This window comes from Culicoides brevitarsis, chromosome 2, assembly GCF_036172545.1.
Source record: "Culicoides brevitarsis isolate CSIRO-B50_1 chromosome 2, AGI_CSIRO_Cbre_v1, whole genome shotgun sequence".
NCBI lineage: Eukaryota > Metazoa > Arthropoda > Insecta > Diptera > Ceratopogonidae > Culicoides > Culicoides brevitarsis.
In genome coordinates this window covers 11,154,407-11,181,711 of record NC_087086.1, presented here as the reverse complement: position 1 = coordinate 11,181,711, position 27,305 = coordinate 11,154,407, and the positions used below count along the sequence as shown (strand labels likewise).

General features: G+C 25.6%; 2 protein-coding genes across 4 annotated transcripts; one reads left to right on the top strand and one right to left on the bottom strand.

Moving 5' to 3' along the window:
• Positions 1-122: 122 nt before the first annotated feature.
• On the bottom strand, positions 123-17,846 carry LOC134830655 (protein kinase C and casein kinase substrate in neurons protein 2). 2 transcript variants are annotated; one of them, XM_063844204.1, is made up of 10 exons: positions 17,395-17,846; positions 5,967-6,316; positions 5,535-5,793; positions 4,779-4,967; positions 2,886-3,112; positions 2,709-2,829; positions 2,475-2,585; positions 2,102-2,310; positions 1,366-1,532; positions 123-1,303 (listed from the first exon to the last, which is right to left on the bottom strand). In XM_063844204.1, the coding sequence occupies exons 2-10, from the start codon at positions 6,074-6,076 to the stop codon at positions 1,194-1,196; spliced, it is 1,503 nt and encodes a 500-aa protein (XP_063700274.1). In that variant the 5' UTR covers positions 6,077-6,316; positions 17,395-17,846; the 3' UTR covers positions 123-1,193. The 2 variants fall into 2 exon arrangements, with proteins under 2 accessions (XP_063700274.1, XP_063700275.1); XM_063844205.1 differs by lacking the exon at positions 2,475-2,585.
• A 1,429-nt stretch (positions 17,847-19,275) lies between these two features.
• On the top strand, positions 19,276-25,022 carry LOC134828369 (serine/threonine-protein kinase GL21140). 2 transcript variants are annotated; one of them, XM_063841317.1, is made up of 7 exons: positions 19,276-19,410; positions 21,153-21,543; positions 21,608-21,738; positions 22,710-23,367; positions 23,635-23,901; positions 23,957-24,106; positions 24,165-25,021. In XM_063841317.1, coding segments are annotated over exons 1-7 (1,878 nt in total). In that variant the 5' UTR covers positions 19,276-19,408; the 3' UTR covers positions 24,444-25,021. The 2 variants fall into 2 exon arrangements, with proteins under 2 accessions (XP_063697387.1, XP_063697388.1); XM_063841318.1 differs by lacking the exon at positions 19,276-19,410 and adding an exon at positions 20,844-21,071 and having other exon boundaries at positions 24,165-25,022.
• The last annotated feature ends 2,283 nt before the right edge of the window (positions 25,023-27,305 follow it).

The following is a 27,305-nucleotide window of genomic DNA, read 5'->3' as shown; positions in this document are numbered from 1 at the left end:
AACAATTTGACAGCGAATCAGAAAAAAATAAAACTCAGTTGATTTTTTTTTATTCTAATGACTTTAATTTATTATCTGTTTTAGTTTATTCCTTTCTTTAATTTATTAACTTTTAACTGTTTCTACAGTTTTACAATTATATACTGCATTTTCATGTGAAAATTTTATTAAATTTATTCATTAATTTTAATGTTATTCCTTTTAATTTCTTTCTTCATTTTTTTTTTTTTTTTTCATATCAAGACGTTGGAAGCGGGAAATTTTTTTAAACATTTTCAAGTCTTTCGTATTATTTCAAATTATTGCCAAAAATTTTCAAAGGACGTTTTACGAAAAAATTCGATTGTTTTTCAACTGAAAATATTTTTTTTATTCAGTTACCAAGTAGAAAATTAGTGATATAGTCATTAAAAGGTGTATAAATGTCGAAAAACAGGTGTGTGGAGACTAATTACAGTTTATAGTTTAATATTTATTTTGTAACAACTACTTAAGAAATAGCTTCAGTTCTACGTCGCAACAATTTTTTTCAAAAATTTTCACTCTCTAATTTTCAGGTTTTTTTTAGGTAGGTAAAGCATTTTTTTTATTTCTACAAATTTTATATAGTATTTTATAGATCAGAAAAATATTTTTTTAAAATTAAATTAAGGTGTCTCGAGAAAATTAAAAAAAAGTACGCTGATAAGTTCTTGATTGTTAGTTATTGGTACGGAATTGGTTTTTTTCTGTTTTAAAAAAATTTAATTAATTTTTTTTTTTGGCTTAGAAGACAAATTAAGGCTAATTTTTAAAGTCAAATTAGTATCAAAATTACAATTTCCATAAAAAAAATTTTTTTTTGAAGTGTAAAAGTGACACTAATTCAAAAATTTCTTAAAATTAATTTAAAAAAAAAAAAATAAAATAAAAATATTGGTCGATAAAATGGGATTTTACTAAAAAGTGGCGTTCAAAAATAAAAATTAAGGCAAAAAAATTGTGTCGAATATTCTCTGTTCAAAAAGGTGTGAAACGAATCGTATAAAAATTTGATGTGTTAATCAAAATAAAATTTCTGTAGAACGAAATTCGTGTTCTATCAATATATAAAATGTATGTAATAATAAAATTAGTGCGGACCCTTCTTTTCTTCACGTGATTATATTGCTATACTATATAAATTATTGGTTTCTAGTACATTATAAAGAGAATTATGGTATGACTTCAACGTAATTTGCTGGATATAAGCCAACCCGACCATTTTTTCGGCCTTTACACCATCCTTGTTCGTCTTCATCCTCTAATTTTTCAAAGGTTTCACCTAAAATTTGTTTTAAAAATTATTTTTGTGCTTAAAAATTATTAAAAAATGTGTAAACTTGCCTTGTTTAAAGCTTAATTCGTCACTTTCGGCACCTTCGTAATCGTATAAAGCTTTAACTGGCACACCCGGTTCTCCGTTGTCGACAAGAACATTCTCTGCTGCATCTCCTTCGTCCCAATCCTCTTCCTCAAATGGATTTTGATCCGATTTACTGTTTGTTCCGTTACTAAAAAAAAATTTTTATTAATTTTTTTCATAAAATATTTTTTTTGAACTTTTGTTGTCTCAAAAATTAAGATAATAATGAACGAAAATTAAATAAATTTTTATTAATTAATTTTTTAAATCAGCAGAGCTTTTTTATAATTTTGCTAATTTAAAAAAATAATTACTAAAAATTTTAAACGAAAATAAAAAAAAATAATTTTTAATTAGAAACTCATAATTTAGAGACAATTAATACTTTTTTAATTTAATTAATTATTTTTTTTTAATTTAAATTATTTATTTATTTATTTTTTTTAATTAATTAATTTAATTGGGAGAAAAAGTTCGTATTAAAATTAATTTTTATAAAAATTAATTAAAATTTTAAAATAATTTTTTATTGTAAAAAAAATAAATTTTAACATGAATTTAATTTTTAAATTAATTATTAATTAAATTAATATTTTAAAAAATCCAAAGAAAAATAAAAATTTTTTTTTTGAACAAATTTCAAAATTTTTTAACTTTTTAAATAAAATAAGAGACAAAAAGTTTAAATTTTATTTTTTTTTTAAAATTAAAACTTACGTTATTTGTGACGCCCTATTTGGCGTACTGGCTGTCGATTGAGCGGAGTTTTGCGGGCTTTTTTGTTGGGGAGTTGCTGGCGCTGCCGCTACAACAGGTGCCTCTTGCGATCTCGGCGATTCTTGATTGCTATTTCGACCATTTGTTGTAGTGCTCGACTTGATGCTCAGGCTTGTTGGTTTATTATTTGTCGCTGGAGGCGGATAATCCTTCAGAAAAAAAATGTTCATTAATTTTTTTTATAAAAAAATTAATTTTAAACATTTAATGGTTGAAAATTAATTAAAATCGTCACAAAAACGTTAATTTAATGAAAAATTTCAAATAAAAATGTTGCAAAAAAGTGAAAATAAAAGAAAAAACTCATGCATACATGCAAGTCTTCGTCAACGGAACGTTGATTGATTAGAGTTATTGCTGCAACCGGTAATGCTTCCTTTGACTTTATGCCTTTTGCTATCTCACGGAACTCTTCGGTGTACTCCTGTGGTGGTTTTTGGTAGTAAAATTGTTAAAAAAAACTCAAAAAATGAAACACAAGGAACGGGTTCAAACAAGAACACAACGAAAAAAAAACAGAAAAACAACCAGACGTCTCCATACTTACCACAAATTCGGGCCACATCATACCCATGTTGACTCCATGATTGTTCGACCACCATTTCAGGTCCTTTTGCGAGTCGGCATTATTGATTGTATGATAGAATTCCTCGTAAATTTGTGGGAGGCTGTAAAAAAATTATGATTTATACGAAAAAAAAATTTAATAATTTTTTTTTTGTACCTTGGCTCTTGTGAAATATTCAAATTTTTATGCAGCGAAAAAAGTACTTCTTTGAAAAATCGCAATCGAGTTTCCTCCATTTCTTGGCACTTGATAAACACAGACTTCATATCCTCCACATAAATTGGATTATATTTATTGATTTCTTGTAAAGCTTGTTCGTACTTTTCGCGACACTTTTGTACATCTTCCTTCGCACGTTGTACGCGGTCTTGTAATTTCTTCAACTGTGTGGACAAAAAAAAAATAAATAAATACAAAATGCAGAAACAATAGAAAACTCATGTATTTTAAATAAACTCGATTATATTTATATGTTAAACATGTTTGATGGTTATGCAATTTTCAATACAAAATGTAGACAAAGTTGTTGATAGAAGGATAATCAATTGTAATAATATCGTATTTTGATTTTTAAAAAATTACCAAAAATAAAAAAAAAAAAAAAAATTTTTAATTAAAATTTTGCCCTGAAGGATAATTTAATTTTTTCCCCAAGTCCAATTTTGTAATTTCACCCCAGTCCATATTTTTTATTTAATTTTATTATATTTTTTACCCTAATACTTACTTTTTTGCGAGCTATTTTAACCCATGTAAAATTTTTATATTTCGACAATAAACTTTTTATCCCAATGCCAATTTTTTAATATTATCCCAATACACAATTTTATTTTTTTTTCAAATTTTATTCTACATATTTGACCCAGTTCACAGTTTTTTCATCATTTATTTTTTTTCAATTTAAATTTTTATCTTTTGACCCAGTGCATATTGTAATTTATATATTTGTCAGTTAAAAATTAAAAAATTTTGTCCCAATAGAAATTCCAAATTTTTGGCCTAATGCACATTTTATGTTTTTTCCATCAATTTAAATTTTTGCCTTAAAAAAGAATTCAATTTTTATCCCAATGCAAATTCTGAGATTTAATCCCAATACACAATCTGAATTTTCTTCAATTTTTATAATTTGACCCATTGCACATAATTTTTTTTATTATATTTTGCATTTCAGTCCCAGTTGACATTTTCAAAATAATTTGAAATTTTATCCCAATCCAAATTGATCCCAGTTTGCATTTTTATTAAAAGACCCAATACATATTTTGAAAATTTCAACCACGTGATTTGAAAGAAATAAAAAAAAATCTTGCATATTATGTCATTTTTTCTTTGAAATGCGATAAAAATGGATAGTTTGTTGCGTAAAAGGAAAGAATGAATAAAATCGAATTTCCTGAACACGTCTAGTAGATAATTCTTTTTCTTCATTGAAGAATATTGAATTGTGTCAATGCACAACTTGATGAGTTAATAGAATATTAAATGAGACAGGAAACCTTTTGTGTGTCATCGTAACGTTTCTTATAATGAACAAAAGAAAAGAAGAAATTTTCTTGATTTTTATTCATTTTCCAGCTTTTGATCCATTTTCGATGATTCATTTTTTGTTTTGTTTTTTGAAAGTACCGAAATTTTGTTTCAAGGTGCCTCATTAATTTTTGATGGATGATGACTCAATTGATAAATATTAAATATTGATGATCAAAAACGTGTGTGTGTCCCATATGTATGTCACTGTCACACACCGAAAAATAAACAAACACTGAATGAAATCTATTATATCGTAATTCCATAAAATTTTCAAGGTTGTTCCATAATGAATGAAGGAATTATTTTTTTTTTATAATTTTTTTCGTGCTACACGAAAGTGGCGCGGCGGGTATGTTCATGAATTCAATTATTCTATTTTTGGATTCTTGTCAACGGGGAAATAAAAGGGGTCGCAGATGCTCTACCTACTCTTCTTCGTTAAAAATTTATAACGTCAAACACGTAAAATATAAACAAACAGGATTTGCGTGAAATTAAATGAAAAATAAAGCAAACCTGATCCTGTGACATTGATGAATCGCTGTTCGCATTCCGTTCTTGATTAGCAGCTGTTTTCTCCGTCTTGCACGCTGAATGATAATCTGCTTTGCATTTTTCTACTTTGGCTAGAATCTTGGCCCACGGTTTTTGTGCCTTTTTAAATGCGTCTTCCATTTCTTTGCGTTCCTTGATGTGCATCATGTTCTAAAAATAATTATTTTTTATTAATATTTGTTTTTATTTTTAAATTAAAAAAATAAAAATAAACTAAGATTGCTCAAAAAAATATTTTAAAAAATTTCCAATTTAAAAATATGTAATTATAATCAAAATAAAATTTTGGGCCGCTTCGATTTTTAGCAAAATATACCAATTTTTGGGCCGAAATTAGAAAAATCCTTAAAAATTATTGAAATGGGCCGGTGAAAATCAGAAATTTTTTTAATCCGCCTTGATTATAATCAAAAGAAATTTTTAATTAAAAAAAAAAATAAATAAATAAATTTAAATTATTAAATTATTTTTTAATAAATATTAAAATTAATTTTGATTTTTTAAATATAAAAAAAAATAAATGAAATATTAAAATTTGGAAAAGAAAATAAAATTATTTCAGAAATAAACAAAAATTAAATAAAAATTATAATTTTTTTATTCCAATATTTTTTAAAAAATTATAAAAAAATATAAAAAATTCGAAAATTTAATTATTAAAATAATTATTGAAATTAATTTAAAAAAAAAAAAATTAAATAAAATAAATAAACAAACCTTGTGATAATTCTCCTTTTGCCAGGTTTTAATTTGTGAAATGACATCATTGCATAGATTTTCCTTGATTTTTAAATGAACATCCGACAATCGATCTGATTCTGTTAACATTCCCTTCCATGCAGCTTCTGTCGTTCCATATTCGGGTCCTTTTTCGATCAACTCTCCCCATTTTTTGGCCCATCCTCGTAGGCTCTTTGCATAAGCTTTTTCGATTTCGGCACGTTCATGAATTAGGGTTTGTAGTTCCGAGCAAAGTCTAAAAAAATATTTTTTTATTAATTATTTTTTTAATTGAATTAATTTTTAATTTTAATAAATTTTATTAAATTTATTCAATTTTATTATTTTTTTTTTTTGATTAATATAAATTTAAAAATTTTTTTTAATTAAATAAATTTAAAAAAAATTAAAACAGCGAAAAATACTCACTTGTATCCATCCTCGATACGTTTTGTGGTCCTTTTGTAATTTCCGGGTTCCCAAAAGGAATCACTTCCCGGCTGAAGTAAATGGTCGTCACTATGATGTGACATCTTCATGAGGTCTGCAGTTTATTTTGACGAAAAAAAAAATATTTTTCACGTGTCAATTGGTGCCGTTCCAGCTGGAATCGTTGGAATTTCCGTACAATCTACTTGCGATGTAACAGCTACAGCCGTAGAAGCAATAAAAAACAATTGAAATTGATAGATAACGTAAGTGTTGTCTTTATCTTATCAGAGATATGACGACGATGAAGTTGATGATGACCACAAACGCCTCCTATACATTTACTTCAACTGCAAATAAATCAAATGGAAATTTAATTATAAGGTTGCGTCGATGCGATAACGGCACAAATATTTGTGTCGAGGAATTTTTCTGCTGTAATTTAATGGAACTCGTTACTTTTGCGAGTAGATAAGGTAAATTAATTTGTTCAATTTTTTTTTTGTTGAAATTGACAAGTTTTGATAAATTATGTCGGTTTTGTTTTAATTTTGTGTGAAAAGTAATCACGCGACTTTTAGACGATTTTTTTTTATTCAAAAACGCTCAAATCACATTCTTATCATTTAATCCGCCACACACGAGTTTTCATTGTTGCTTCGTAAAATAATAATCTACATGGTCTTTGCTTGTTTTACTTGTTGTTACACATTTTTGTTTCCGGATAACTTCATAAAAAGAGACAAAATAATTTTTTTTTCAAGAAAATGAAGAGGAATTCCAGTTTTTTTACGCAAATATGTTGATTTAATGTTTGAAAAGAGATTAAACGTGGAAGTGACTCATTACCGGTTTAATTAATTATATATCAAATTGAGGTTCAAATTTGGATTATTTTTAATTAATTTAATTATCTAAGAGTTAATTTATTTAATAAAATTTTTATTTATTTATCGATGAATATTGTTTTTTTATAAATTATAAATTATTTTTTTAATTAAATTAATATTAAATATTTAATTTTTTTATTTTTAAATTTTTTTTTTTAAATTTTTTTCATTAAATATTAAAAAATTAAAAAAAAATAAATAAAAATATTTAAAAATTATTTAATTATTTTTATTTAAATTAATTTTTTATTATTTTTTTTTATTAGATATTATAATTTTTTAAATATTTTAAAAAATTTGTTCATCAAATTAAAAAAAATTACGAGATAATAAAAATCTTTAAAAATTTTTAATAATTTTTTAAAAATATTTCTAAAGTCAATTTTAATATTTTAAGGAAAAATATATTAAAAATTAAATTAAATTCAGCAATTTTAACAAATTTTCAATTTTTAAAGGAAAAATTGTTAAAAGCAAAATTTTTTGTTTATATTTTGAATTAATTAATTTTTTCAAAAAAATCATAATTTTTTGCTGTTTTATAAAAATTATAAAAAAAATATTTAAAAATCAACCATTAAACCGTTTTTACCGAAACCCACAAAATTCAACTCTAAAAAAAAACATCTCACGTGTGTATGTTATTGCACTTTTTATACTCGTTCAAAGTAGTATAATCAGTTTTACGGTAAATACTTCTAGCTACGACGTTTATGCAAGTCTTCGAATAAAAAAAACTCAACAATTAAACAATACACAAGTACACACACGAAGCTTCGCAAGTCACATAATCAGCGAGAAAAGCTGTTCACTTTTTCTCACACTTGAAATTATCTTTTGATGCAGCAAACAATGAATGTCTTCACGTCGACTGCTCCATGAAAGAGTGTTTTGTACGTCTATTATGAGTTTATTAAATGTATTTAGGTGAAATGTAAATATACGAGGCACATGCTACCATTTTCGTATTGTTAAAAAAGAGTTGCATAACACTCTACTTTACTTAAATTTTTAAATCAGTGCAAAAAAAAATATGTTGAATGAAATATTTCTGAACAGATTCTTATCAGTTTTTACACGTGGAATATTTTTTTTGTTTCACCTGCTCATCGAATTAGTTGTCAATCAAACGAACCGAATGTAAATTAGATTTTTGCATGATCGTGTCAAAATTTTCACATATTGCGCCATGTTGTCTTTTGCACATTCAGACGAATTTTTAGCACTTTTGCAGTATTTTGAACAGAATATTGCGAATTTGGAGGACAAAGTCAATCAGTTAGAGACAGAAATGCAAAATGGTTTGAAAAAATAATTTTTTATCAATAAATTTAATATTTAAAAAATATTAATAAATTAATTAATTATTTAAAATTTAATTTAAATTAATTTTTTAACATTTAATTAATTTTTTAGCCAAAAAAAATCAAGTTCAAGAGAAAAACTTTAAAAAAGAATTTATTCGCTTGGCTGAAGAGAAAAGTCGAGAACAAGTAAAGAAACTTTTTGAGAATGTTAAAAATGTACAAGTCGAGAATCAGGAGCTGCTCAATGAGTTAAAAGTGAAAAATGAAGCTTATCGGTAAGATATTTAAATTTTTCTTAATTTTTAATGCCATTTTTAAGCAAATTATAGTTTTAAAATTAATTAAAATTAAATAATTTTTTTTTAAATCAAATTTATACCAAAATGATTATTTTTTTTATTTTTTTTTTTTTTAAATTAAATTTTTAAGTAAAAATTTTAAAAAAATGATTAATTTTTTAAATTTTTAAATGTTTTTTTTATTTTTTTTTTCAATGAATTTTTTCATTTATTTATTTATATATTTTTTATTATTCAAAAATTTTAATTAATTAAAATTATTTGAATATATTAATTTAATTTTTTTTAAAACAAAATATTCAATAAATTAAAAAATTATTTTTAATTTTTAATTAATTAATTTTTAATAAAATTTTATTAAAAATTGGTAGAATTTTTTTTACGAAATTTGTTTCATAAAATTTCGTTAATATAACTTTAAAAATAAATCTTTATTAGAAGACAAGATTTTATTAAATTTTTAATTATTTATATTTTTTAAAATATTTTTCTTCTTAATTTTAAAAATCGTTCTAATTAATAATATTATTTTTTTTTATTTTCAGGTTGGAAAATAAATTCAACGAAATCCAGCAAGAAATTCAGCTCTTACGAAATAAAATTGATTAGATAAAATGAGCGACACGGAACTCGACGAGCAAAATTTTCAGTAAAATTCCACATGATTCACCGCAAAGCGAAATGTGAATGCAAAAACAATCATAAAATTGATAAAAAAAAAAATGTTTTCATTGTTCACACATTTCTCTCTTTGACAACGATGTTCACATCGTATCTCGCTGAGTCAACTACAAATAAACAAACGAGCATCTTTTATACAAACTAATTAAATTGGTTGCCATTTGAGCGTAAAACGCAAAAAAACCGCAGTTGAAGAAACAAAAAGAGAGAGAAATATTGAATAAAAAGAAACATCATCATCTGAGGAAATGAATTGGTGAAGTGGTTTGAAGTTTTTTTTCTTCTACTTTGTTTTTATTTGAAGTCAAAGTGTTTTTTTTCTGCTCGTCAAATTGATGAGGAAATGTTTATTTCGTGTCGTAAAAGGAGACCACTTAGTTAGAAGCCGTAAATGTGTCGTTAACGATTTATTTATCGAAATCTAAAGTTCTCTTTCGAACAAGAGATATTAAAAAATTACACTCGATCTAACGTAAATAAAGAGTTTAACAATGGGATTGTGTGTCACGGACGCACAAAATACATCAAATAAACACATGTTAATCGGATTCAATCATTTTTTTTTTATTTTGGAAGTGCGCGCGTGTTACGAGACATGAACGCATGTCAATGGGCTCCGTGATGGTTTGAATTTTAAAAAAAGCTTTGATTTGCTTTTATCAATGTTTTTTTAGTTTAAAATTGAAAATAAATTTATTTAATTTTTTCTTTAAAAAAAATTTGTCTGTCAAAATTTAAAAATTGAATAAAAATAAAATAAAAAATTGAATTTAAAAAAATTGATTTAATAAAACATTAAAAATTAAATAAAAAAATATAATTAAAAAAGATAATAAAATAAATTTAAAAAAAAATATAAAATAAAAAAAAGTTAACAAGAAATTAATTAAAAATTTATTAAAAAAATTCTTACAATTTTTTAAAATTTTTATTGAAATTTAATTTGAATTGAATTTTTATTTTTAAGTAATTATGAAATTTTAAATTTTTTTGATTTTTATTATTTTATTTAATTATTATTTTTCAAATATATTTTAATTTTGATAAATTATAAATTTAATTTTTCTTCATATTATTTTAATTTAATTTTTTTGTCGTTTATTAAAGGTTATATTCAATATTAAAAATTATGATTTTATTTTTTAATAATATGTTTAATTCACTTTATTTTTTGTTTTGAGCTTCTTGGAATTTAAAATAGCAAAAAGTCAGAATTATTTTATTTTTTATCAAATGTAATAAAGTAATTAAATTAACCAAAAATTAATATTAATACAAAAGAGCAAGAAAAAAAAATTAAAAATATGACAAAAAAATATTTTTTTATTTTAAATTATTTTTCATCAATTTCGCTTGCAAAAAATTTAAGAAAAAATTAAAAATTATTTTAAAAAATAATAAAATAATTTTTTAAAAAATAAAATGACTTTAATATCAATTTAAATATTTAATAAAATTAAATGAAAAATTAATTTTACTTAATTTAAATTTTTTAATCATGACTTAAAATTTAAAAATATATTTAAAAAGAAAATATAAAAATAATTCAGACAAAACATGTGAATTTAATTTAACTAAAAAATATACTTTTATTAAAAAAATATCAAACAATAGAAAATATAACATAAAATTATTTTATTTTTAATTATTATTATTATTGACCAACGTGTCACATATGAGAAAAAAATGCGCGCAAGTAAGCACTTCCTATTTAATTCCTACATAATTTTACAGTTTACGTATGTGTCGTGCATTTAGCATATTTTAATACAAACTCACATATGAATGGAGCATAAAGAGTGAAACAACGTGCATATAATCAATGTACAAGTAATAAGTATCGTAACTTGAAAGAATGGAACGCGACATTCCATTCGTAACAAATTCCGTTATTTTATTTTCTATCCATCTCTCAAAATATAATAAATACCGGCGCGGCAAAACCTGTCTCTCTAATAACGCTGGCAATATAACAGCATGTTTCACGACGACGACGACGAAGCAGCAGAAGAAGCACAGAGGAAAAAATATGTACATGAAATTCTCAAAACAAGTGTTTACATTTTTTTTACACTTTTTACCTTTCTTTGTTGCGGTACACGAATTGCAACAGTCGCAAAGCCCCATGTGAAAGCTCCAAGATCGATAATTCACGCTCGAATCAGATCCAGTTGAAACGAGCTCAACGCCGCAGTAATTAGTCAAACACCGTTCTAATTGAGGCATCCATCAATTCACACCATTTGCCACGTTTGCTCGCCATGTAGCTACACAACGACTGATTACACCTTTGCTCCCATTCTTTTTTCTGTTTATTTGTTTTATTTTATTTTTTTTTTCGCTCTCTTCAAAAAATAATCTTCTGTAGTGTTTCCATGTTTACTCACTCATTTATTATTATTATTTGAATAAAATAAAAAAAATATTTTAATTCCATGCAATCGCTCATTTATACACATTTAGGCCGTGAATCATACGCTGCGCACCGAGACTGGGGCAGCACGAACGAAGTAATTGAAAATGTGCCAGTGAACAGTTTTTTTTTTCGTACACTTTGGACGGTACACGCTTTGCGAAAGTTCAAATGCCTTGTCACAGGGCGATTAACTTAGAAACTTGTGCAACACTGTGAAAATAATAAAAAAGAAGAAGTAATTAGATATTGAGAAAATGAGACCAAAGTCCGACGAAGGTGACAGCAATTTGTTGGTTTTTTCTTGAATTAAATTTCTCTCAGATTAGCGAATTATGTACGAAAAAATATTTTTAAAGCTTCTCCGAAAAAAATTTATTTAAAAAAAATAATAATTTTGTTGGAAATAAAATTTAAAATCAGATTTATTTTTTTTTTAATATAAGAATAAATGCTTGAATTTTTTTAAATTCCATTTTAAAAAAAAAGTCCATTTTTATTTAAAATTCCATAAATATTATTTTGGATATACCTGTTTTGTAAATAATTAAATTAAATTTACAATATTGATATTATAAATTGATATTATTTTTTTATTTTATTATTTATTTAATTATTATTATTTTTACTAATTGCTAATTATTGCCCTTAATAATTTTTAAAGCTTATTTTACTATTAAAAATTATTTTTCATAAAATTTATTTTTTTTTCATTTAAAATATTTTTTTAAATATTTAAAAATTAAAATATTTTTAATTAAGTTTGAATTAACTGAAATAAATTTTTAATTATTTTTAAAATTATTTTTTTTATTGTTAAAAAATGTGATTAATAGAATAAATGTTATTAATACTTTTTTAATTAAAAAAAATAATTTAATTTAATTGAAATTTTAAAACTTAAAAAAAATTTTTAAATTATTTTATTAAAAAAATTTTAAAAATTAAAATTATTAAAAAATAAAATTATTTTTAAAATTAAAAAAATTTTTAAGTTAATTAATTTTTTTATTAATTAAAACTAATTTAATTATTTAAATTTTAAATAATTAATTAATTAATTAAATATTTTTTTTTTAATTTTTAAAAATATTTATTTAATAATAATCAATTAATTGAAAAATTAAAAATATTTTTAAACAAAATAAATTATTAATTAATTAAAAATATTTTTTTTTAAATAAAAACATTTTTTAATTTTTTTTTATTTTTTAAATTAGAAGAAATTAATTTTAAATTTTTAAAAATAAAAAAAATAAACTTTTTCCTAAAAAAAAAAAATTAGGAAAATCTTCATGATGATTTAATAAATATTTTTTTAAATCTACTGAGAAAAATTAACGAATGATGGAATTTCCTTTCAAGGGATTATTCTTGCCCCCACGCCTACTATTAACAAACAAAACAAATGTACTTTACTGAAATCCAATACGACGTGGATTCTTTTGTGCCCATGCATTATATGCTGAAATAAAGCACTTTAATCGATAATTCTACTTTAAATGCTGAACTGCGACAAATGCAAAAAAAAACATTTCCTACAGTTTGGAAGACAATTTTTCGTGTAAGTAGCGAACGAGTAAGCAAACGAAAGATAAACGTTCTTATTATTTTTTTTTGTTGTATTTTCAGTAAAACCTTGTAAAACAACCGTCCATGCATGTTTTGTAACAATAAAAATAATAATTTTTATAGTTGAAAGAAAAAAAGTTAAATTAATGTGCTTGAAAAAGTGACTGTCTTGTGAAATGAAATGCACTTGCTTCACTCGACGAGGGTAGAAAAAATTCAGAGAAAGACATGAATGAGAACGGGAATCGTTTGAAGAGACTTCCGGTCTTTTCTTCGAGAAATTGCACGCAAGAAAACTCGCAAAATATGCAAATAACGATGTTGCAATTATAATGGACGAGGATTACAATTGAAAGAATTCTTTGCTAATTTGAATGACTTTATGGCATGAAAGCTGCAATGTAATGGAGAGAATGTGCCAATTATAGACTGCGTCGACGGCAATTTAATAGAAGAGACTATTTATTGGTATGAGTAAAATGTTTGTAATCCTCGTACAGAGCCAGAGATACAGGAAAAAGTAAACATTGTGACGAAGATAAGGAGAAAGAATAAAGAAGCTCGATTTTTTTTGTTGATTTTTCGCTGTTGTTATTGTGATGACTAAGCGACTTTACTTTGATTTTTGTCTATTTAACCCAGATCTGTTAGAGCAAAAAATGAGATAAAGCTACGACTTTTACAAAAATTTAATTTAATTTGGGAAAATACCGAATTTTCTTATTAAATGTGGAAGACAACGAAATATTTTACATTTCTTACAGAAACCAAAACTGTAAAATATGGAATCAACAACTTCTTTATTGACATTTTATTTAAATGTTAATCGAATCGAAGCTAAAAATTTCATAGATTTAATAAAACTTCTTAACTTTCTCTTGAATCACAGAAAAGAAATAAGATTTGACTAAACTTAAGCTTATTTTGGTTTTGACTTAAGCTTAACTTACGAACTTAAGTGACTTAAACTTTAAAAAAAATATTTTGCCTTAAGCTTAAGTTCAAGGAAAAAAATTAAATAAGTAAAAATTCAAATACTTTTTATGGATTTTTAGTCAAATTTCGAGAAAATTAAAAAAAAAATAAGCCAATTACTGAATCCCAAATCAAACTTTAAAAAAACTTAAGTGAAACTTAAATCAGCTTAAACTTAAGTCATGAGTAAATTATTTTGACTTTTTATCATCGTTGCAAAAATTATTAAGTCAAAAGTTTTACTACTACTACTATTTAACTTATGACTTCAACTCCACTTCAACTTAAGTAAAAGTCACTTAAATTTGACTTAAGTCAACTTAATTTGTAAATTTTTTAAAAAAAAAATTCAGAAAAAATTATATTTTACTACAAAATTGGGTCATAAATCCAAAAAATATTTGATTTTTGACTTATTTTTTAATTTTTTCTTAAAGTTAAGCTTAAGTCAAGTTTAAGTTACATAAGTTTTGTAAGCTTAAGTTTAAGTCATAAGTTTTTGCAGACCAGATTTTCAACCAAATTTCGAGAAAATTAAGAGAAAAAATAGTGATTAATTTAATTAATTTGAATAAAATCAAATTAAGTCAAAAACTTAACTTGAATTATCTATAATTAAGCTTAAGTCATAAAAATTTTTACTTTTGATTAAAAAAGTTTTGCAGCCCTCATGAAAAGTTATTGTAAGTTTTACAAAAATTGTAGTAAAATGACATTTGAAGAAGAACCTTAAAGAAAAATCAACATTTTTAGGCCTCACAAAGGTAATTTTGGTCTATGTTGATCTTTTATTAATCGTTTATTGAAAATTGAACTTACAGGTGTTTTTAATTTTTGATTCAATTTCCATATGAAAGACACCTTATGTCATCCATGTCAACATAGTTTTCATCAAATCAGTGATAAAAATTATGAAACTGAACATCTGCGAGCTACATTTGATTTTTTTTTATGTAACAAAACTGCCAAACCTTAAACAGACATCTCACTCAAGGGACGGAGCACCAACCATTCCAAATTCCTCAAGAAATCCACCTACAACTTTTCGAACTACAGATTTGAATATTTGCGCTCGTCAAATGACTCAAAATATTTTTTGTTGTCTTTCCATTTCGTTATTATTCACAACGTTGAAGGTAATAAATGTTCGAGTGTGGAATAATTTTGTCCAAAAATGGATCATTATTGTGATTATTTGTAACTCTTCTTTCGTCGCGTTTTGTTCCGAACCACGGGACTTTGAATATTACTGTTAATTGCCTCATCGTGTGGCTCTTTTTATTTGAATCGAATTCTAGTAAGTAAATAATAATAAAGAAAAGAAGACGCTGTTGATTAATTCTATTATGACACTGAACTCACTCACAAGTTGGATGGGCGTGCGATTTTTTTTTGTTCGTTTCGATGTTTTGATAAGTAACTGATTTCAGTCACGAAACTCGATTTTTTTTTTCGTGTGGTTATGATTGAATTAGAGGATCTGTGAACTTTGTTTTACCAGAAAAAAAAATTAATTAAATGAAAAATAAAGTATTAAATTAAATTAATTTAATTTTTAAAATTTATTTTTTTTAAATATATTTTTTAAAATTTTTTTTTTCTTTTAACTTAATTTAATTTTCAAAGAAAAATAAATTTTTAGTTTTTAAAGTATGCAATGAACATCACACTTGATTTTCTTCATTTTTCACGAATATTTTTTTTTTTTGAACAAGCTTTAAATAATATAATTTAAGAAAAATTAATTTTGAGTTTCTGAGGTATGCAATGAACCTTACATATCTTTTTCTAATTTTTTTCTTTACTTAGTTAAACTTAGTTTACAATGAAAAAAATTTATTAAAAAAAATTTTTTTTGAACAAGCTTACAATATAATTTTCAAAGAAAAATTAATTTTGAGGTATGCAATGAACCTTACACTTGATTTTCTTCATTTTTCACGAATATTCATATCATTTTCTAATTTTTTTCTTTACTTAGTTAAACTTAGTTTACAATGAAAAAAAATTATTAAAAAAAATTATTTTTTTTGAACAAGCTCTCAATATAATTTTCAAAGAAAAATTAATTTTGAGGTATGCAATGAACATTACACTAAATTTTCTTAATTTTTCACGAGAACTTATATCCTTTTTCTAATTTTTTCTTTACAAAAACTTTCTTCTAGATAAATTCAATTCATTTAAAAATTAATGAAATAAATTTTTGAAGCGAAATTCGAGTTATAGCATGTCAAAATTTGTATGAATTTTCAAGTTCACCCATAGTTCAATTCCATATAATTTTTCTAACTGAATGAACTTAGCTTAAAAAAAACTTGTGAAACGTAAAAGTTTCCCCTTCACATATCGCATCAGCTTATATGACCTTCAGCAGAGTCACCAGCGAATGACCTAATCAATTGTTTGCAATCATTAAGAGAACTTGACTCTATGGCGCGCGCGATAAACACTGCAGTTTGTAATAACAATTACGGCATTTAACGACACATTTTATTTTCATTTATTTTTATTAATGAGATAAATTGCAAGAATGGTCGCCGTTTCAATTGATTTGATTTTGATGCACCTCTCACGATGATCACTCAATGTGACGTAATCTGCTGTTCGATCATTTTATCAGACTAAACGCATCAAATTTTTATAAAAACCGCGAAAAAAAAACGACAAAAAAATTTGCAAGATTTTTTCGTTGATTCTCATTAAGAAAAGAAAAAAAACTACTTCATCGTCTATTTTTATCCGGTTTTTTGAGAGATGCGAAAGAACAAGCAAAAAACAAGATATTTCTGTGTGTGTGATGGTTTAACATGTGTAGATAGAACGCCGAGATATTTATTGATGAAATTGTGGGTAGAGCAAAGACGAGTCTCATTCAAGCAGTTTGTTGAAGTGATTAAATGCAGAGAAATTTCGCTCCCTTTAAACCAGCTTCAGTCATCCATCCAGTCGTCACTCGCAGACCATAAATTATGTGTGCCACATCTGCAGCTACATACGAGCCGAGTGACGAGATTGGGCAATGGCTATTTATTGTTTCACTGTTTATTTTTTTTTCTAGAGCAAAACAATAAACTACTCGCTATATTTGGGTGCTGCCTCAACTGCGATGCACACACACCAAACAATAAGACCGACGTGTATGAAGCGACATACTCGACAAAAAAAAATAACAAAATAAAAGCAAAACATTAGCCGCTCAATATTCGCATTCGTCAGCAAAGTGTAAAATTTTTTTTTGCGTAATTTTCAGCAGAAAATTTATTTACTGGGTTACTGCATTTTTTTTACCTGAATATGGAAGTGTTTAATCCGGTAATGGTTTGTTGTTGTAGTTTAATTATTTAATTAATTTATTTTTTTATATTTTTTTGTAAAATCGGTGGCTTTTTATATCTTTTTTTTTAATTCTAATTTTTTTTTCTTGATATCTTCGTTATCAAAGGAAATTTGTTGTATAATTTTGTAGTAATAAAATTTTTCAAGGGTAAATTTTTCTGCTTGTTTGATTAGACGTTGATGATATTGGTCGCAAATTCTATTACATATACACTTGTATCTTCTTCTTTTTTTATCTTTTAATTTTTTTCACTATTTTTTCACTTTTGTGGATTCCACGGTTTATGTTTTCGATTTGTCACGAATAAAACCGCTTTTATTTTCCCAAGTAAGCAATTTTTAATGGGATTATTTACCCGAAATTAATTAAAAGTAATTTCTTCCACGGAGCCCGATTTATCACTACTTTTGACTGACCAAAATTGGAAATTGCTTTTTGTTGATTCGGTTAAAAGCCCATTGCACAACGAATTTTGCCCAGTGTGAAAATGGATTTTATTCGAAAAGGGGAGTGGGATTGTTTTTATCATTTTCATTCGTCTGATTTTGATATCGGGGGGAAAATGGGGCAATTTCATACAAGGGGCATATTTAGAGATTTCTATGTTCTGATTTATTAAAAAATCAAAATAAGACTTAATAATTGAAATTGAGGGGCTTTAAGAAAGTATTTAAATATTTTTAATATAAAATTTTGAATTAAATGCAAATATTAAATTTTAAATATGTGAGTTACAAAGCCGAATTAATTTTTTTCTAATGTTATAATTTTCAGATTTCCGATCAACTTTGGAATTCGAATTTTAAATTTTTGTAGAATGCTCGAACAGACTCAAAATATGCTTATAGGTAAGAGGAATAGAGTAAATCTTATGCTTATAGGTAATTAAAACAACTACGAGCCCTACTTTAAATAGAACATTAAGAACAAATTTTTAAGGATACTACACCATGGGAATAAAGCAGCGTAAGTGCTATTGAACAGAAGAAAGAAAACGTCATGCTATTTGTGCGGAAGGTCATTACACTTTCCGAATAAGCAGTATCGAAAAGGAAAATGATTTTAATGAAAGAAAAAAAAGAAAAGTGCAATACTGATAGTTAAAATGTTGTTTAATATTCCGGGCCAAATTATCGAAAGATCGACCTATCAACAATAACAATTCGTCAACTTAAACTTTTTTGTTTGTTTTATGTTGTCTCTTTATAAAATCAAGATGAATCATTCAGATAAAAATAAATCAATGATGAATTTTAAAAAATTGAAAGAAAGAGGAAGACGAATTGCTGAACAGTTAGAGATCATGGTACTGAAAAGAAATGTTTGTCTCGATGCAAAGGTGTTACTGTGTTTTTTTTTATATATGTATTAGGTATTGAGGTGGTCTTTTTAAAGACCAGAGATTGCTTAAAATGTTTATCCCTCTTTCGATCGACCTGCACATTGTTATAGGAAGCTATGAAATGAAAAAGTAAAATTATTTGAAAAAAAAAAAAAATATCAGGAGACTTCAAATTTCATCAATAAGTCAAAATTCAGATAGGGTATAAAATTCTTCAAATTTCTTCCTTTTGAAGTATGATCGACTCTTAAACCTTCAGCTGTTCAGATGATTTCTATTTTCAATTCGATATTTCAATACAACATATTAATGAATAAACTGATGAGACAAAACTAAAATTGGAATAACGTTTCATATAACGAGTGAGAGTCTTAAATTAAAAATGCCCCATCTACCCCTACTGTGTTCTTTAATTTGAAAAGCCGGCAGAATACTGCTACTCTTTTCCCATGAAAACAACTTCCAGCTTCTATACGAGAAAACACAGTATTCCGTTTCAAGTCTCCACTCTCCTCAATATTTATTTCTGTTTTTAATCGTGTGCGACGGAAAATGACCTGCAATTAGGAAAATATCAAAGTTTTGTCTCGTGTCAATTGTGTCAATCCAAAAATCGTGCATAAATGTAAGTAAAAGTCTGCCAAAACTCGCAAGTTTCGTGACGTGTTTCGCGATTAACGCGCTGTACGACCACAGACGTATGGATGCCCGTGAAAAGAAACGGGGAGAAATTCATAGTTTTTTTTCGTACGGGAAAAAAGATGTGTGAAAAGTTGTGAAGGAAAATCGATTTTTCACCGACACCGAATGTTTTTGTTTGAACCACTTCCGGGATTTGTTTGGCGAGAGATGATTTTTCTCTGTGCTTTATCTCTTCGTTTCTCACACACAAAAAAATATTAAATATGTAAAGACAATCAATATGTTTCCGAAAGACGAAGCCCATTAATAACAACAAAAAATTCATAGGGCGTAGTAGCAACGGACTACTGTTTATTAAAGTGCAAGACGTTATCGCACAGAATTTATGGAATAATTTTCGAGGAGTGACGACAGAGCTTTGCATTGAAAAAAAAAATGCCTTTCCAAGGGTGTGTTGGTGATAATTTCTAGTTCTCCTACATCTTTCACGCAAGAAACGATAAAAATGTACGGCATACGCGGCATGACGAAGTGCATGGTGAAAGCCAACAAAACCAATAATGAAGTAAAAAAATTTGCAAATAAAAAAATAATTCCTTTTAAATCAGTGAAATAGTCATAAATAAATTAAGACTCGAACAATTAGCGTAGTCTCGTTGTAATTCAAAGTGGTAATGGTCATATAAAGATTTGTCGTTCGTTGTAATTAATTTAGTATTTAGGCCGAAACAAAAATTGAAAATGTTCAGAACTTTCAAGTTTAAATCAAAAATTAAAAAAAAAAAAAAAAAAAAATATTACAAAAGCTGAAAGTTTATTTAAAAAAATATTTTAAGAGTTCAAAATCCATAAAAAAAAAAAAAATCATGAGCTTCAAGTTTATTTTAAAAAATAAAAAAAAAATATATCGAGTGCTAAAATTTTATTTAAAAAATAAAAAATCAAATTTTAAGAGCTAAAAGTTCATTTTAAAAAATATTTTTAACGAAAAATTAATTTTAATAATTTAAAATTTTTTTTTAATTTTTTTTTTAAATTTTCAAAAGCTCAAAAATAATTTTAAAAAATTTAAGAGCTTAAAGTTTTTTTTTTCAAATTAATAAAAATATTTCAAGAATTAAAAGTTCTTAAAAAAAATTAAAAGAATGAAATTTCATAACTAAAAATTAAATTAAGTAGGCGTAAATTAAAAACTTTTCTGAATTTTGTATCAGCTTTACTGCAATTCACGATTGACGGGAACATGGAAAACTGATTTCATGACCTTTTTTGTACGAAAGTGTTGAAAGAAACAAAATTTTGTGTGCTATTTACGAGTCACAGTCATAAATCAGTCACACCGTTAATCAGACGTGTTTCTCTCTCTCTCTGTCTGTCGGTTTTCTATTGAATTCCGCAAATATTTTTTTTCGTTTGTTTTTGCATAAACAAACAATCGACGACGACGACGACGGAAAAAACTGAGAAACACAAAAATTTATGCATTACCATAATTAACGCAATTGATGGATCGAAACAAACAAACATGCCATTGGCTTTGATTTACGCGGCTGTTCCTGAGTGAGAGCAAGTGTGTGGTTAATCATGCCAACTAACATAATTCGAATTTAATTAAGCCAACTTGCAAATAAAAAGCATCGCAATGTACGAATAATGATTTATTGCCCACTCATGCCGCCAAATTATTCTTGACGTAATTTCATTTTATTTTTTTTGTTGTTCTAGGAAAATGGAAGTAACCATTCAGCAGCAATCGACGCCTACGTTAACGACACACCAGCAAGCCGTGACACCCCAAAGTCGCAGCGGAAGTCGGACCAGTTCAAATAACGAGCTCGAAAGTGACTTGATCGAATTGGAAATTGGCGGCGGTGCAAATAACAAAAGTAACACGCTGAAAAAGAGGATCTCAAGTAGTCGAACTCCGACGCGGAAAGCAAAACGAATTAAATTTTACCGGAATGGCGATCGGTTTTATCCGGGCATCACGATTCCGGTTTCCAATGAGAAATATCGCTCGTACGACAGTTTAGCGGAAGATTTGACGCGAATTCTAGAAGGAAATGTCACGTTAACCGGTGCTATTAGAAATATTTATTCCGTAGATGGCAAAAAGGTGAGTTTTGTTCGTTTGGAGGAGAATTTTAAAATTTATGCGAATTTTATTGTTTTTTTTTTAGATTGATAAAATTGACGACCTAGAAGACGGTAAGAGCTATGTGTGTTCCTGTAATAACGAGAGTTTTAAGAAACTAGACTACAATAATCTGCAACCTGTGGTGAATGTAAAATCAGCAAATCGATTACCAAAGTAAGTTGTTGGCATGTGACCAAGTCGTCATGTTGTCTCTCTCTCATTTTTTTTGAGCGAACTAATTTTTTTACACATTTTTCCGCGTTTTAATTTGATTGTGACAAAATTCGGTTACACGTGTGCGTAGATTTTTTTTTTGTAGAATAAAAATTTAAAAAGTTTAATTAATATTTTTAGAAAAGGAGTAACTAAATAAAAATATAAAATAAATTATAAAAAATTTTAGAATAAATTAAAAAAATATTTAAAAAATATTTATCATGAATCTCGAAAAAAATTTAAATTTAATTGAATTAAAAAAAATTTTTTTTTTCAAGTAGGAAAGTACTTAGAAAATCTTAGAAGCGACAAAAAAATATTTAAAATTGCAAAACTATTTTTTTTTAAATAATTTTTTAAAAAAATAAATTCCTTAAAAATTTATTAAAAGCTTCAAAATCAATTTGAAATCGAAAAAAAAAATTACAATAAAAAAAAATCAGAAAAATAAGGAAAATTTAAAAAAATTAAAATTCGAACTAAAGTGAAGTATTTAAATCAAAAAAAAAAAAAATATTTGTTTTTAAATTTAAAGCTTTGAGTTTTGTTAAAATAAATATGAAATTAAAAACAAAATATTATTTGTTTTTAAATATGTAGATTTGAGTTTTGTTAAAATAATTATGAATTTTAATAATTTTTTTTTTATTAAATTACCTAATTAATTTTTAATAATTTTAAAAAAAATTATCCTGAAATTATTGATTTTTTTTCATCAAAATTTTTAAATATTTTTATTTTTTTTTTATTTTAAATATTTTTTATTCTTTTATTTCAATTAAATGTTTTTACATTTTAATTTGATATTTAAAACTTAAAAAAATATTTTTTTGCTTTTTATATAACTTTTTGCTAAAATTTAATAAATTAAATTTAATTAATTTCACGAATATTTTCAATTAAATAATTTTCTTTCTTTTTATTTTCAGAGTAATTCGTCCATCATCTCCGCTCCGGAATGGAACAAACGGCGTCACGCCAACGGAAGCGAAGGTGTTACGCAATGAACGTGATAATGTTGTACATCCGCGAATCGTTACCTTAATCCGGAACGGCATCAAGCCCCGGAAAATCTTGCGCCTGCTCCTGAACAAGCGCAACAGTCCAAGCTACGAACACATTCTCGGTGCTATTACGCAAGTCGTCAAACTTGACACGGGTTGCGTGAGAAAAGTTTTCACTTTATCCGGACAACCAGTTCTCAAGCTAGCCGACTTTTTCGATCAGGAAGATGTTTTCTTCGCCTATGGGAACGAACGCGTGGGTCCCGACGACTTTGAACTCGAGCCGGAGGAAAGCAAGGCGATACGACAAACACGCAAATCACTTCGGAACGGCTCCATCCGCAACGGACCTAAACCAAAAATGCCCGTTAAGAGTCACAATGACACGTTCGTTTGTGTCGACGATGAGCTTCTGAATGGCAGTATACGAGCAGATTCACTGCCACACGAAATCCAAAGTCAGTATTTGCTTGGATCCATAATTGGCGACGGGAATTTCGCAGTTGTGCTGAAGCTAAAAGAGCGAAATACCGGAAAAGATGTCGCTCTTAAGATTATTGACAAGTCCAAATGTAAAGGAAAGGTAAAAATTATTAATTTAAAAATTTTTTTATCAACATGAGAAAAGAAAATTCGTGAAAATTCATGAAAAATTATAATTTTTTCGAGAAATTTTGTTTTCAATTCGAAAATTTCTTATGAAATTACAAAAATTCAAATGAAATTTGAAAATTCTTAAAAAAATCTTATACAACTCGTTAAAAAATTTAAAAAAAATATTTTAAAAACTTAAAAAATTTTGAAAAAAAATTTAAAAAATTTTTATAACTTAAAATTTCTCTATTTTTAGGAACATTACATCGATGCTGAGGTCCGTGTCATGAAAAAATTGCAACATCCACACATCATCCAGCTTCACATGGACATCGATACCCCGAAAAATATGTTTTTGGTACTTGAATTAGTCAATGGAGGCGATTTGTTTGACGCAATTACACGTGTGACGCGTTTCAGCGAGAACCAGGCTCGCATCATGATCAAACATTTGGCTTCGGCGATGGCTTATCTTCATGCAATGTCCATCGTTCATCGTGATATTAAACCAGAAAATTTATTGGTGAGCATTTCTTCGACTTTTTATGTAAAAATTTCACTAAAAAACGGATTTTCAGGTTGAACTAGATGATAAGGGAAACGTATTGGTGCTAAAACTGGCAGATTTTGGACTCGCTTGTGAAGTAACTGAACCCTTGTTAGCTGTTTGTGGCACTCCGACCTACGTTGCGCCCGAAATTCTCATGGAAACGGGTTACAGTCTCAAGGTAAATTCAATTTTTTGCTATTTTTAATTTTTTTTTTTCAATAATTTTTTAATTCCAGATTGACGTTTGGGCAGCTGGCATCATTCTCTACATTCTCCTTTGCGGTTTCCCACCATTTGTATCGCCCGACAATCAGCAAGAACCGCTTTTCGACGCAATTCTGTCGGGAGTTTTTGAGTTCCCCGAACCTTATTGGGATGGAATTGGCGAGGGAGTTCGCGATTTGATCAATAACATGTTGCAATCGGATCCGGATTTGAGATTCTCGAGCGAAGATGTCTTGGATCACTTTTGGCTAATGGACGACGGAGGACAACATTTGTTTATCGAAGAGTAAATTTTTAATTTTTCGAGGTTAGTAGAGCGAACAAAAGAACAATATTGAAGAAAAAAAAAACGACAACAAAAGCACTGATTTTTTATCCAATACTAAAATAACGTTAAAAATATTTTTGAATCGAGGGTATTTTTTTAATAGATGAAAAAAAAAATAATTAATTTAGCAGCGGGAGAGATATACGATCAAAGTGACTTCCAAAAAAAAACAAAGAAAAATTAGGATCTTAGTGAATAATTAGCAAAAAAGACAGAAATTTAAGACCTCTTTACCCTCCTTTTTCTATTCCATCAATAAATTTATGTATGTACTGTAATGTTAAAAAAAATCTTCCAAAATTAATCATCACTACCCACTTTTTTACTCTTTGAAAAAAATTATTGCATTTCTAAATGTATTTGTTAGTTGATGCTCAATCAAGTTACTTTTAGCGGATAGTTCTTTTTTTTTGTTAGGCGTTAATTGGCTGCAATATTAATATTATTACTAATTATTTATCTGTTTTATTTATCTTTTATATTAATTCTTAAAAAAATGACAAAAATTTATTTAAAAGCTTTTAGTTCCAAAAATTTCTTAGAATAGTTAGAAGCAAATGTTTTTATTTTTTTTTTGTTTTTCGAGTTTTTCAAAAAATAAATATTTTTCCTATCAAGAAAAAAAAAATTACAAAATCAAAAAATATCATTAAAATTAATCCTATTGTTATAAGTATTTAAATAAACGAAAATATTATCGCAAGCTTTAATTAAGGAACACAAATTGCTTAAAAATTGAATATTAAGGATGCTCCAATTTATTTTTATTGTTTTAATTTATTAATTTTGAAATAAAAAAAATGAGTGAAATTAAAAATTTTTAAGTAATTAAATTAAAATTAATGTAAAAAATTTAATTAGATTAAAATTTTATTAAAAGTTTAAATTCAAAAATTTAAATAATTTAAATTAAAAAATTTAAATAATTTAAATTTAAACAAATTAAATTAAATAAATTAAATTTAAATTGAATTTAAATTGAAAAATTCAAAAAATTAAATTTAATTTAAAATTTAAAAGTAAAAAAATAAAAAAAAATCGTAACAAAAAGATCTTTCTTCGAAAAATAAATTTTTTATTGATTTTTTTTTATAATTTTTTTTAAATAAATTTTTTTTTCACTAAAAATCGAATAATTTAATTATCTGAATTAAATTTATTAATTAATTTTTATTTCTTAAAAATTATTAAAAAATTTTGATTTAAGACTAAAATTTTAAAAATTAAAATAATTTGGAGCAACCTATTCATTAAATTATCATCACACATAAAATATATTTGGCTTTTGTACATGTAATTTGGCTGCAAATATAAATTTAACCTTAAAATTTATTGGAAATTTAACTGATTTTCAGTCCATGGTAGAAGTTGTGAATTGTTAGAAAGAAAAAAAAAGCAAATGAGGAATTGAAGACTTTTTCGAAAGAAAATAAAAGAGAGATTATGAGTGAAATACAGAGTCTGATAATTTTTTAGCCCTCGTTTAATTTTAGAGAGAGCACTGCATTTCCCCCTTTTTAAAAATAAATCAAGATTTCCACCTACATTTTAATCAATTTCAATCATAATGAAGCAATATGAGTCACATTAAACACGATCTTCAAAAGAACCAAAAAAATTTACAAATTAAAAAAAAAAACATGTTCTCTATGCCGTACTATAAACAAAACAAAAAAAAAACTGGATTGCTTATGAAAAAAATTAATTTAAAACAAAAATAGCAAAAAATAATAAAATAAAATAAAATGGTATTGTTGTAAAAAATTATGAACAGCATTAAAACTTGAAAGTAATTATTATTATGAAGATTAAATATATTATTATTATAAAATATACAAAAAAGGCATTAATATAAAAAAAAACAAAACATATTGAATAAATTAATTATTATAGAATTGTAAGGCAGGTAAAATAAACAAACATAAATTTAGCTAAAAAAATGTTTTTTTCTTATTTTATACCCTAATTATTTTTATGAGTATTATTTTTTTTTAAATTTAATTTAGGCCGCTCCAAATTTTTTTCGAACTTTTGGGCAAAAAAATAAAAAAAAGTTTTGAAATACTTTTCATACAAAATGACAAAAAAAGTTTTTTTCAGATAAAAATTTTAGGTTTCATTAAAATATTTATGTAAAATTGATTTCTGACCAATTGGTCTTAAAAATAAAAAAATTTTCATAAAAGAAATTTCAAAAAATTTTTTGAAAACATTTTTCAATAATTTTTTCGAAATAAATTTTTATTGAAAAAAATTCTTGAAATATAATTTTCAATACAAAAGGTAAAAAATATATAAAAAAAAACAAAAACTTTTTAAAAATTCCTTCAAAAAATATGAAAATAGGCCAAAAAAATTTTTTGAATTTTTAACTTTTTTTTTATTTTGCCCCATTGGATTTTCGGCTTTTGAAATGAGGCATGGGACAAAAAGTTCAAAAAAAATTTGGAGCGGCCTAAATTAATTTAAAAAATTAATTTTATATTTAAATAATTATTTTATATTTTAAATCTGAATATTTGATTTTTGGGCTTTTGTTAAAAATTTAGTCAACAGAATACTTGAACCTATTTTCATGTAATTAAATTCAAAGGAAAATTTTTCTTCTCTTTGATTAGGTTTGAATGTTCGAATTTTTTTCAGTTGTCTTAAGAGATACCGTCTCCGAGTAAATTTTTCTTAAAAGAGCATCGAAAATGCAAGAATATATTTTTTAAGTTTTGGGGTATCGGGTAAAAAATTACCAAAATGTAATTTTTCTTTAAACGAAACTAAACTTAAAAACTCGCCTTGCCAATTCACACATTTTTTGCCCCTATTTTTT

What these genes read in the sequence shown, in the direction of transcription:
- LOC134828369 (XM_063841318.1), top strand. An exon ending in ATTCCGTAGATGGCAAAAAG is followed by an intron (nt 21,544 to 21,607) that starts GTGAGTTTTGTT and finishes TTTTTTTTTTAG; the next exon opens with ATTGATAAAATTGACGACCT. An exon ending in TTAAACCAGAAAATTTATTG is followed by an intron (nt 23,902 to 23,956) that starts GTGAGCATTTCT and finishes ACGGATTTTCAG; the next exon opens with GTTGAACTAGATGATAAGGG.
- LOC134830655 (XM_063844204.1), bottom strand. Translation starts at nt 6,076, where the DNA reads ATGAAGATGTCACATCATAGTGACGACCATTTACTTCAGCCGGGAAGT. An exon ending in CGTATCGAGGATGGATACAA is followed by an intron (nt 5,794 to 5,966) that starts GTGAGTATTTTT and finishes ATATTTTTTTAG; the next exon opens with ACTTTGCTCGGAACTACAAA. An exon ending in CCGTTGACGAAGACTTGCAT is followed by an intron (nt 2,311 to 2,474) that starts GTATGCATGAGT and finishes TTTTTTCTGAAG; the next exon opens with GATTATCCGCCTCCAGCGAC.